The following is a 12,770-nucleotide window of genomic DNA, read 5'->3' as shown; positions in this document are numbered from 1 at the left end:
TGCTTGTGTACTTGCTTCAGACCAGACCAGGGGTTTCATGAGCAGGCTGCTAAGGCTGGATACACTTTAAAATGAAATAGATGCTTTAAAAAGAAAAATATATATATTCAGGTGATCTGCAGTTATTAAACGATGACTAATATTTCTGAATAGCTTTATGAGATGCACATGGCAATTATTATGCACTTTTTATAGCTAGGGGATGGACATTTAGAAGCCTGAGTGACTTCCCTGTGGCCATATAGTGTTTTCAAGCCTTCAGCTCTAGGCTGTCCCAATCCCCATTTTAACCACAAGACTTGGCTCCCTTTCAGGGAGTAACTGGTTAATATGTGACTGTATGCCCCTAAAGCAACAAGCAACACTAACTATGCCGTTTGCTTGAGCATTTCAGCTTAAATGGAAATAAATTTTGTTCTGTAGTGTTACAATTTGGCTCGTGTGTTGTAAATTAGGTCAGAAGTTATTTATACCATTGGCAATGAGAATAATTTGATTTTTAATGCTGCTAAGCTAAGAAGTAGTGATTGTTCTACAGACATTTGTTCCAAGGTAACACAAAAGGACATTTCTAGGTATCTCTTCGAGGTGCTGTACTCTTCACAGATACCAAGGCCTGCAAAAATTATCCTTAGACTAGAAAATGCTGCCAACTTCTCTTTCAATAATGTATGCAACATTCATGAGTAAACAATTACTTTTTTATATATACAGCAGTTGTTTGGAGTTTCCTCAGCACAGATGATTTCTGCTTGAATTCCCAGTAGGACTGGGAGAGAGGCCTTGACACCCAGAGCAGAAAGACAATTTAAGTTACCACAGCAATTTTAAAACTTTACTAATTTACATTTTGATATTTTGTTTGTTCTGCCCTCTTCTGGTCCTCCTACTAAGAGTCAGATCCACTGTACCGAGATGGAGTCTCAGTAAAAGGAGCTTAAAAAGCTGAAAAAGATGAATGAGCTGGCAGTCATGTTTTTCTAAGAAATTAATGCTGCACGTGCAAATAATTATTTCATTTCAGTCTGGATGAACAAAAGAAAATAAGCAAAGCTCTTAGGAAAATGCATCTGTATGAAAAAATTAAACCTTTTATAAGCTTTATCGCAGGGAATGACTTATTTTGTCTTCAGTATTGCAATTTCACTCACAAAGATAGTCAAATCAATTATCAGTGTTTAAAAAGGTGGGGGTTGGTGAGCTGTCCCTTTTTTAAGGGAAAAAGGAAAGCATAGAAGATATCTGCTGGTCCTCTGTAATTCCTGGGATATGACAGATACCTTAAAAATAACAAATTACAAAAAATAGAAAAAATCTGCAATATGTCTTTATGTGCCTTTGATAAAGAGTTTGGGATTTCACTAATAGAGCTCATATTGAGCTGTAAATGCAGGTGGCTAAGTCAAAAGTCTCGTGACTAGAAATTCTCTGTCCCAATGGGGACAACATAAACAGCCTCATCCATGTCCTTGTGTTTTATTAACAGACATTTATGATTAATCTCTTACACTTTGTTGTGTCATTTGCATGTTCTTTTATGAGGCAGAATAGCAGAATAGAGTGATTTGGTTTGACAGGGACCAAACCCAGGTTATCTAGCCTAACCCCTTGCTGTAGATAGGGACATCTTTCACCAGACCAACTTGCTTAAAGCCCATTCAGCCTGGCCTTGAGCACTTCAGGGATAGGGCGTCCACAGCTTCTGGGCAACCTTTTCCAGTGCCTCACCACTCTTATTTGTGCAACATTTATTCTTTATGTCCAATCTAAATCTATTCCTTTTCAGTTTAAAATGTTTGCTCCTTGTCCTGTCACTATACGCCTTGGAAAGTCTTATAAGCCTCCTTTAAGCACAGGAGGGCAGCAGTAGGGTTTCCCCAGAGCCTTCTCTCTTCCTCAACAACCCCGGCTCTCTAAGTGTGTCTTCACAGGAGAGGTGCTCCTATTGCTCCTTCTTGCGGCCTCTTCTGACTTGCTCCAGCAGGTCCTGGGCTGGGGAGCCCTGAACTGGATGCAGGCCCCGCCTGTAAATGGTTTCTGTCCTTTTCTCTATGCCTTCAGCCCTTTGCTGGCCATCCCTCTGAGGTAACCTCAGCCGGGCTGTGGCCACCGAGGGAGATCTGAGTCCTGCTGGGCCGGTGTCCATCCCTCAGCCACAGCTCCTGCCCTTGTTGGCTCCCGCTCTCCTGCAGAGGAGCCAAACCCGTCACCTCTGTGTGCACGCGTAATTGGAGGTGCTTTTAGAATTCCTGGGCAAGCGTCTGTTCTCCCCTTCCCTTCCTGGTACCATTTCCTGCCCTTTCAGGTCAGTTGGTTCGGCTTTGCTGTGCGTTCAACACATAATAAGAGTGTAACTGCCATCGTGCTTTGCTTGCAACCCTGCAACCACCGCGCACTGGTTATGTGCTTTTGGGTGGCTGCAGTAGAAAATGTGTCTTGTTCGTACAGAACAACGTGCCACACCAATTAAAAATTCATCGGCAGGGCCGGGGGCATGTTCTGCCTGGGCATAAACGACATAAATGAAGCCTCCTCCGCCCCTGGTCCCGGCCGCGGCCCAGCGGCGGGCGGGGCCGGATTGCGGGGGGAACGGAAAGCACCGGCCCGGGTTTCCCGCTGTCCCGGTGCCATCCGGGGGGAAGAGTTTAGGCGGCAGCAATCCCGGGAGAGATGAGGAAGGTGGAGGTGCGCTAGCTGCTTCTCCAGGTCGCTCCCTTCTTCGCCCCCGGTCGCTGCCCCTTCCCTGGGCCGAGCCCGGGGCACCGCGGGGCCGGGGAGGTCTCCGTGCGCGGGGGGAGGCGCGGCGGGGCCGGGCGGCCGCGGGCCCAGCAGGGACCCGCTGAGGGAGAGCCGGCCCGGGGCGGGGGTGCTGCGGATGTGTGTGTGTGTGTGTGTGTGTGTGCGTGTATGTATGTATGTGTGTCTGTATGTGTGTCCGCAAGGGCCGCCTCGACACCTGCTCTTAGGTTTCTGACTGGATTTACGTGAGTCCTGTTGGGGGAGTGTGGGTGACACGCAGGGGTCTCAGGCCCCTGTAGCAGAACGTAGGTTTGTTCTTAAACCAGCCCTGCTTCACCATCATACATCTTTTACTTTGGTTGGCTTCAGGAAGTGTATGGGATAGTTACAAGGAGAAGAGGCGAGAATAAAGGGTGTTAACTTTGAGGAGCCATAATGCCTGTTGTTGATTTCTGTGTTAGCGGCGGGTTAAGGTTCCATTTCTGATGTGATTTGTTCTCCCATTGTAGCAATCCAAACTTTTCTCTCGGGAGAGCTGGTGAGGACATCCAGCGGGCAAAATGTTTGTCTTGGTGCTCAGGTTCCTCTCTCTGGCTCCACTTTCTTTTTGAGTCATTAGTGTTATCTGAGGCACCTTATGTTTCTTCACGTATCTATTATTATAATTTGTTTTCTTATATAAATGTTTCTGGGAGGTTATAAGCCTTAGTGTGCCTCAAGGATTTGAAGATAGATTAATAATAATGCAGAAGAATCCTCCCTGGAAAATTTTGAAATATATTGAATTTTCAGTTCCTAAATATCTTGTTTTGAATTACAATAAGGAGTCACCAAAAACAACACAAGAATATATTCTCTTATATAGGGTCAGCTGTATGGGTGTGGGAATTTGAGAAATGTTTGTACAACCTGCTTTGGAGACCTCCAATGTAGGCAGAGCAATCTCCCCATATAACTTATTTGTATGCTCATTAAGAAACACTTTGCAGCTGTAAGGACAATAATATACTTGAATTCTTTCTACGGTAATTTGAAGCCATTTTCATTCACAACAACAAATGGTTTGGGGAACAGCTTATTTCTGTTTCCCTTAAAAGTGATTCTTTTGCTTTGTCTTATAGGATGTGTGAGTGTGGGGTTTTTTTTTTAATTGTTTCTCCTCTTTTTTAGCCTAAATGTTCTCAGTTACTTTAATCTTTTCTTGTATATTTTGCATTTAAGCTCAGATCATTCTTGATGCTCTTCTCTGAATTCATTCATTCTGATCAAATTCATATGTTTGACTCAATTCAAAGGGCAGTATTCAAAACTGGAGAGACTGCTCTAGCTGAATTCTAAACAGTAGTAAGTAAGTAGGAAGGAAGATTTATGTCCTGTCATTCACTCCTCCTGGTATATTTGGCATATTCACCTTCTGTTCCAACTTAGACCCTAGGTCTTTTCTGCACCAGGGGATTATTCTGTCCTAAATTGTAGATCTTGCTGTTCTTATTTAAATACCCTCTTCCCTCTTCCTGATTGGTTGTTTACTTTTTTTATTGGAGCTTTTTAAAACAACAACAAAAAACCAAACAAACACTACAATGCAAACTTTTCTGATTAGCAAAGACTGGATTCGAGTTCAGAATTTTCTTCCATCATGGTTTTGTTTTGTTGCAGCTTGCTGCCATCTGTAATATTAAGGAAACAGTTAATTATTAAACAATACTACTTAGGAGGGTCCTCTCTGACTTTCAGTGGCCTGTGTAACTCCTTGGTTCTATTTTTCTGCATGACCTTGCAGCTAAGATGAAAAGTAGAGACAACGTAATATTAAGTTGGAGCTTTGCCAGAAACCAAATCCTTATCACATAGTGAGGTGTTTTCTAACTTTAATTAGGACAAGGCTAGCAGGAAGCAACATTCCAAGCTTGTCTTTTGCTCTTTGATCTTCAGCAGCAGCATGTTTATTCCTTAGATGTCCAAGGCTCAGAGCACCTTGAAATAGATGTGGAGATGCTTGTCCTTAGTAAATAGGATTTGAAAATATATTTGGGGCACACAGTAATGCTCTGTCTTGGCTCCTTTCTCCTTCCCTTGCATCCCCTTGGTTTAGCTTATCTGAGCCTTAGTCTTTCACAGGGCAAGAAGATCACAAGAAGAAGCTCTGCTCTGCTTTTGACACCTTGTACTACAGAGCATTTTCCTCATTCACCAGACAGAATCTTAAAAAATTTATAAGCTAAATACAAAATCCCTTGTGTAATGTGCCACAGCTGTCTCTGACTTCGGACTTCTTTTCCTTGCATGTCACTGTAGTGTTTGAGCATTTTCCTGATGTCTAAATTAGATCTGCATGACAGTATGTTAACTGAAATTCATCACTCTTTGCAGTTCTTCCTCAGGAGATTTTCTTTCCCTGCTAATGGAGGCTGCCTTGAGCTGCACAGAAACTCAGCAGAGCAGAGGATCTTTTCTCCTCTCCTCAGCCTGCCTGTCTTTAGCTTCGTGGTAGCACCAACTAGAAAGCATTTGGTGTCACACACTTACTCTCTCTAAACTCCCAGCATGCACATGATGTGACAACTGGGAGGAAAAGGGGGTCTCCTAAAAGTGTTGTGTTTTCTTTCATCTTCAAAAGGAGACTGAAACTGAGTAGCTGTTAAAATTCTACAGGAAAAGAGAATTGGAAAGGAAAAAATGACATTCTCAACTGCTTTATCTACCCTGAACTGTTTCAGTGAGATTAAGAAACTCCTCAGTGCAGTGACAATCACTTCTTAGGCAAACATCCGGATGTTCCTTATTAAGGCCCACAGTTACATAGGAACATATCTGGTAGGGATGGAACAATTCTACCTCATTACCAGGTTTTCTTTCCATTAAGCTTAAGAAAAATCTTGATTGGCCAGATATTTTCAGTCTTAGTGCATGTTTCTTGAATCTTGAACCAGGTTGTAACTTGCTTTAAAATGCAGTAGGCTTTTATTCTTTGCAATTACTTTGAATAGACATTTTGTGTACTTATGTTTTTGTTTTTTTTTAATAAGGACATTATCTCTTTGTGAAGTGACAAGGGTTTTGGAGGCACTGAAGAAGTTAATTTTTTATTCTGCTGGTATGTTGAATGAATATTCAACTTGTAATAACTGTGAGATACACAAGATATTTCTACTAACTATATGTTGTGGTAGTTTGATATTACAACTCAAGTGCTAACTGTTACGCTCTTGCTTTAAAGTTTGCTCCCTTCATCCCTTTTGTTTTATATTGGTAATATCATAGAGGGTTTTTTATTCTGTGTGCTTGTGGACTGGAATACTTAATCTTTCTTAGATGCTGCAATTTAGGAATGAAGTGACCAACTGAAATTGGTCCAGAGATGATTAAAAACACGGGTTTTTTAGTTGTGGTTTTTGTTTTTTTTTTTGTTTTTTTTTTTTTTGTGAACCTCAAAGCACTACTTAGAAAACCCCAGGATTTTCCTAGTTTCAAAACAAAAGATGAGAAAGCAGACTTTGAATACATAAAGTAGTGGCAGAGGACACTGGCAATAGCTTTGTAGTAAAGAAAGGCTCAGCTGGGTGGAAGGAAAAGCTTCATGAGGAGGTGAAACTTTGAAGCAGGAGCCCTGCTGAGGTTGAGGACCCTCCCTCAGTGAAGTTTTTAAGACCACTTTGGAGGCTGTCGAGACGTGGGTTGGCCTCACAGTGGAAGGCTTGGTTGAGGTACTTTCTAGCTGTTCCTATCAATATTTTAATAACTTTTCATGCATTCAGGAACTTGCAAATTATTTTTTCTTGTTTGTAAGTCATTGAGCTGAGGCACAGTAGCTTGCCCAGCTGTATTCTGTGTTGAAAATTCAAATAAAATTAGACATATTTCACTGTTTTGGTTTAGACTAAAACAATAATTATGATGAATTATGCTGACTACCTTGGTATTCCTGATGACTTCACAGTATATGCATGGTTAGGTATCACAACCCTGATTCTAGCTTTGTGGTGAGACAGCAAACATAGCCTGTGTTTTTTCCATGTTCTGGGAGTTGTCTTTGTTATGGTTGTAGTTTGTGGCTAGTGTGTTGCTCTTGCTGCTGGCTCCAGCGTTTGCCATTGTGAGAGAAATCAAAATTGATTGTACTGCTGTATACAGTTGATAAGATGCAGAAACATGAATAGTAAATTTAACAATATATTGAAGCTGTTTTCTTTTCACTAACAGTGCATTCATTTAATGTATTTCTGAAGTGCAAGAAATCTTAGTTCTTCTCTTTTTCTCTCATCTTCATAAATATTATACTTGGGAGTTAGAATTACTGCTGTAGAGAAGACATTTATTACAATAAGTTCTTGAATTTTTTAAAATTAATTTAATGTAGCTGAACTGTGTATTATTTGGAAGAACAGATGCATTTATAGCACAGATGACTTAAACTTGTTTTTCTTCTGGAAAGTAATCTAGTTTTTCTGTATCACGTAGCAACTAGTGATACTAGTGATTACTCTGTTACAAGGAAAGTATTTTAAGCTAAATTAAATCAAGAGTGTGCTAATCTAGATACTTTTGGTATCTTCTGTAGAAAACAAGAGACAAACTTAGGCAATTATGCATTAATACAGGCTAAATAATACTCTTTTTCTTGTTTTAGGACCCAGTGGGATTTAAGAATCTCTCTCCTAAGAAAATTTGCTGCTTCTACAGCTTTCCATCTTAGTGTGCACTTGATGATCTCACTTGAAATACCTATCTGAAGAAATTAAGAGTAGGCGAGGTGTAATTACCTTTTAAAAATGTTAAAAACTCAGCATTGTGTAGCAGCTGTCAAGATACCCAAGAAAAAGCCATATATTTGTGACATGTGCTATAAACAGTTTGAAACCCCATCAAAATTAGCTAGGCATTACCTCATACATACTGGTCAAAAGCCATTTGAATGTCATGTGTGCAATAAAACGTTCAGGCAGTTAGTCCACCTGGAGAGGCATCAGTTAACCCATAATCTGCCTTTTAAGTGTATTGTTTGCTATAGAAACTTCAAAAATGTAATCACTTTCTTAAAGCATCAGCAGCTTCATAATGAAAACTATGAGAATGATACAAAGCAAACAGAAAACTGTGTGAGTTCTGAGCAGGACAGGGTCCCTTGTGGCATATTTCATTGTTCTGTGTGCTGGAAACCCTTTGCAACTGAAGAGAGGTGGATGCTGCATCAGTGTCTCAAGTCAGATCAGCTCCATGGTGCCAGAAGGAGAAAGAAGAAAACTCACACTTGTGAATCGTGTAACAAGACATTTCCATCCAGATCCAAGCTAGAAAGGCACTTCCTTATTCACACTGGCCAGAAACCTTTTAAGTGTTCTTCATGTGGCAAATCTTTCAGACAGTCAACACACTTGAAAATTCATCAGCTCACACACACAGAAGAAAGGCCTTTTCAGTGCTGCTTTTGTCAGAAGGGATTTAAAATACAGAGCAAACTCATGAAGCATAAACAGCTCCATGCCAGAAATAAGACTTTCCCCAATACTGTATGCAAAGCAAAGACTCTTAAATATCCCAGACCACACAACGTGTTGGAAGGAAAACGGGACAGTTTTGAGAATGCTGATACACACAAGTCACAGGACGATGACCCACATGATGTGCACTCAATTTATATTGTACCCTTTCAGTGCCCAGCATGTGACCAGTGTTTTGAAACAGAGCATTTTCTAAAGTTACACAAATGTTGTTATCCAAAAGACAGCAGAAGTTCAAATAATGGTACAACAGCACGCAGACACGCAGTCAACAGGAAAAATAAGAGCCTGATGAAACTGAAGCATACTGGAGGAAAGGCGACAGATTTTTCTCTGACTGACAGAAAAAAAATTAAATGGGGTCACGTTGGAAGTCCTGCCCTGGTCACAGCTAGGGAGCAGCGTTGTGATCAGCACGTGTCCACTAAACCTCCCAGGGAGCGCCGGGGCCGGCGTGACGTGCACAAGTCAGTTTGCAGTCGGGTGAAAAGAACGTTTGCTGTGCCATTGCCTTGGCAAGAGTACCCACAGCCTCCTGACGTGGGCAGTAATTTAAAAGATATGCTTCCTGGTGAAAGCATGTTAAATGTTGGTGATTCACTGGATAATAAAGATGATGCTTTATATGGTTCGTCAAATGATAGTTTTTTTGATAATCCAGAAGTACTTCACTCTGCTTTTTCATCTTCTGCAAAAAATACACATAACAGACACAAAGTGTGTAAATGTGACAGATGTGAAAAAATTTTTCCATCTTCATCCAAACTTCAAAGACATTATCTTATACACACGGGACAAAAGCCCTTTGGCTGTAATGTTTGTGGGAAGGCATTTAGACAGTCAGCTCACTTGAAAAGACATCAGCTCACCCATACTGAAAAGAGAGCCTGTAAAAGCCCTGTTTGCCAGGTAGAATTTGTAAACCTGAACAAACTTTTCAACCACCAGGGAGATCACACTGGATTTATGTCTTCTCAGCCTGTGGGTTATTCAGGTTACTCTCAAGCACCTTCACAGCCATCTGGCTTTCAAGAATTTGAGGTGATTCAGTCAAACCAAGCAGCTGAAATCAAAGTTGAAATTGAGTCGGGGGATTTTGTTCTTGACACCAGCAGTAGAAACCCACAGCCGTATTTGTGCAGTAAATTGCTGGAAGCAGAGCAAAGCTGTTACAGCTATTGGCATGACTTTTCTGAAAGTACTGAAAAAAGTGAAGCTGTTAACAAATTATATCAATGCAGTATCTGCTTTAAAACTTTTAAATCTCCTTCTAAGCTTGAAAGACATCACCTAATGCATGCTGGACAGAAGCCATTTGAATGTTTAGTTTGTGGAAAAAAATTCAGACAGGCCCCACATTTGAAAAGACACCACCTTATTCACTTTAAAGAGAGCTTAAAGCTTAGTTCCACTGAGGAACAAGCAGAGAATGTATTAGTTTTATCAAAACAGGATAATGTCCTATGAAATAATTTTAACATTTGTTTGTTGCATAATTATAAAAGATTTATATTAAGCCAAACAATTAACTGAAGGGGATTATATTTTCTATTACAGAGATGACCTGGTGAAGTTCATTTACTGTCTTCAAAACTCTCTGCTTAATATAATTTCTGAGATATTCATGTTGAGATGTTTTTTTAAAATGCAACAAATCTAGATGCTCTTTGCATTCCCCTTGGCTAGATTAAATTTATAAATACACATTCATGTTGTATCAATAGTGTTGCAGTAATCTACAATGTTTCATGAATAAGATAATTATCACTAAAACCATAAAATACTATATGGAAAAATATAACACTTTTAAACTAGCAGTAAAGACAAAAAGGTAATTTTGAGAATATGAAAAAAAGGTTGTTTTACTTTCCTCTGGTTCTCCATATGTTCCAAGCAACAGATTATTGCTGTATTTATTCTGTACTTTAAAAAAAAGGTGTTTTTTTATATAAAAGAGAAGAGTAGAAAAAGAAAAAGGGAAGAAAATTCAGTGAGAAGAATGTTGATGTGGTGTTATAAAAGATTCTATTTCCTGTAGGATAGGAAAAAAACCTGCTTTGTTATTTACACTTAATGTGCTTGGAGAGCTATGCATGAGGAATCAGATAATTTCCCTTTTTATATAAAATACAAGGAGATAATGCTATAATACTAGGATTTATAATCAATTTATTCATTTCACTGCTTCATTAACTCTACTTCCTTGTAAATCCCTTGCCTTCTCTAGCATTTTTGGCCAATTTATACTTTACTGAACTATTTTTCTGTAAGAAAAAAAGACAAGAAATTATCATTAAGGTTAAAAGTGGGCTTACTCTCTGTTCAGTCTCCTTTCCTTCTAGCACACAAAGTGAACCAGTAAAAGAAATGTTCTCTAAGATGGGATAATAACTCAGATGAGCAGTTTTGTCAGGAAGTCATGTTCTCATTACATTAAATATAAGAGACTGAAAATTACTTTTAGCTGAAATTAAGTAATTCTGATTTTGTATTAATAGAATCTGTAGTTTTACTTTCTGGTAAGTAGATGGTTTTGTCCATTGTGCCAATGGGGCTGGCAAGAAGTGCAAGTACAGTGCAGCTCATACATCACAAACAAGAATGAAGTTTGTTTCTTCTTTTTTGTCCTCTGAAAAACTACCTTTTAGGATATTTCCTTTGTTATGCAACTTTGAATAGCTGAATCCTGAAGTTCTTATTCCTGTTTCTAAATTAACATGCCTGTAAGATACATGACAATTTTTTTAGTATTTAAATAGAAACATATTTATTTAAGTAAAATAGGTTTGATTTTTTTTTTTAATTTTTGAAATGGCATGAATGTTGTTGTACTTGGTGAATATGAAGGGTAAAAGGAGTTTTATTTTCATACATGTTACTTTTCCATTTTCAGTGAGAATAAAACCAGGCAAAATACTTGGAAACAATTTGTAGTTACTCTGCCTTTTGTATGACAGACAAATTCAGTATATTAATGATGATTATAGTTATATACTGAGATTTTTTTCTCCTTATGTGAATTGTTTCATATTGAAAGACAAAATGCTGTATAAAATGTTTTGAAAGCATATTGTAGAGCTCTTTTAAAATACTGGTAATAAACTATTTTATTTATATTGTACTTCCAGAGTGTGCTTTATGTGCAAACCAGAGTTTTGAAACTACCTAACATTCATTATGCAGAAAAGACTGCATCAAAATAACTTTATATGATAGAACAATAGGTGTCATTTCAGATATTTTTTGTTGTAAAATATAAATATGTTCAAAGATAATGACATCTTTCTTATGGAGTTACAATCATTTAAAAGTGCTATGAGAGTAATGTTTAGAGAACACAAAACTTTAATGTTTTGAAAATACCAATTTAAGTAAAATGAAGGGAAAGTAATACAGAAATATTTTGAGGGATGAATAGACATTTGCAGGAAGTGTTACTGTCTGATGAATTTGAAAAGCAATGAAATCTTTGGGCTTGGATTTCAGTGTCACAATGTCTATCTGGCTCTCCATCCCTTCATAAAAAGTTTTGTGTCAGTATAAATTATTTTATGGGGATTATTCCATAAACTACTTGGAAAGGGGTTAAATGGTTTCTAAGATTCAGGAAAGAAAAAATCCAAGGTTGGAGTCCTGTGTTTTGCAGTTAACAGTGAGATTCTTCAGGTATCTTTGAGAATTTGAACTAGAGCTGTTTTCTCTGTGTTCACAGTAACACTTTTGTTGATTAGTATGTCAGTCATTTTCCATTTTCAAGGCAAGTTCAAGCCATCACTCTTTAAATATCTTTGGTGGCAGACATTGCCTGTGGTTTTGTTAGAATGAACTGATGACTAATAATAATAATCTGATAGTACTGAAGTAGTGGATTTTTTGAGACTATGCAGAACCAAAGCATATTCTACAGAGGAAAACAGTTGGTCCTTCTGTGTTAACCATGAGCTCCTGCTGAAGAGAACTTCTCCAACAGCATGGGTTAGCACTGAGGTTGTTCTGTGTGGAATAGAAGAAGGGTCAAATATTTTAAAACAAGCAGAAAAAAGTAAAAGGGATTTTTTTAAGACATTCAACTGCGGTACTAACTGATCACATCATACATTTGCTGTCTAGATGTGGCTAGGGATGCCTTTAAAATGTTCATGCTGCACTATCATTGCAGTGTGTCACAAATGACTGTTTTAGGTGGCTCAAGGAATCACTGGCAAAGGTATTGTCAAAAGCAGTTTAATGTAAAAGTGAAAGCACAACAAAGTTTGTTGGCAGTGTTCATTACTAATTGGATGGTTAAAGTACACAGACAAATACTGTTGTAGTTGAGACTGAGACAATGCAAAGCCACGCACTCCATTTCCAGAAGGCTTCAAACCATTTTTATTCTAGCATGCATGCTTTTTATACATTCTTACAAAGCTCCTAAGTTTACACTTTACTCATTGGTCATGAGAGACAAAGTGCTTACTGCAATAGGCAGTTGCAGGTTTCTCTTATTTATCCTTTCTTTTTTGGTTTCTATGTCAATGACCTTGGTAG

At 38.7% G+C, this 12,770-nt stretch overlaps 1 protein-coding gene across 4 annotated transcripts; it reads left to right on the top strand.

Annotated features, from left to right (window-relative positions):
• The first annotated feature begins 2,550 nt into the window (after nt 1–2,550).
• Nucleotides 2,551–11,323, top strand: ZNF770 (zinc finger protein 770). 4 transcript variants are annotated; one of them, XM_064715345.1, is made up of 2 exons: nt 2,551–2,685; nt 7,370–11,323. In XM_064715345.1, the coding sequence occupies exon 2, from the start codon at nt 7,512–7,514 to the stop codon at nt 9,705–9,707; it is 2,196 nt and encodes a 731-aa protein (XP_064571415.1). In that variant the 5' UTR covers nt 2,551–2,685; nt 7,370–7,511; the 3' UTR covers nt 9,708–11,323. The 4 variants fall into 4 exon arrangements, with proteins under 4 accessions (XP_064571415.1, XP_064571414.1, XP_064571416.1 ...); XM_064715344.1 differs by having other exon boundaries at nt 2,552–2,706; XM_064715346.1 differs by lacking the exon at nt 2,551–2,685 and adding an exon at nt 5,769–5,836.
• The last annotated feature ends 1,447 nt before the right edge of the window (nt 11,324–12,770 follow it).

This window comes from Zonotrichia leucophrys, chromosome 5, assembly GCF_028769735.1.
Source record: "Zonotrichia leucophrys gambelii isolate GWCS_2022_RI chromosome 5, RI_Zleu_2.0, whole genome shotgun sequence".
NCBI lineage: Eukaryota > Metazoa > Chordata > Aves > Passeriformes > Passerellidae > Zonotrichia > Zonotrichia leucophrys.
Note: the sequence above shows the minus strand (reverse complement) of the source record. Positions and strands in the feature narration are given on the sequence as shown.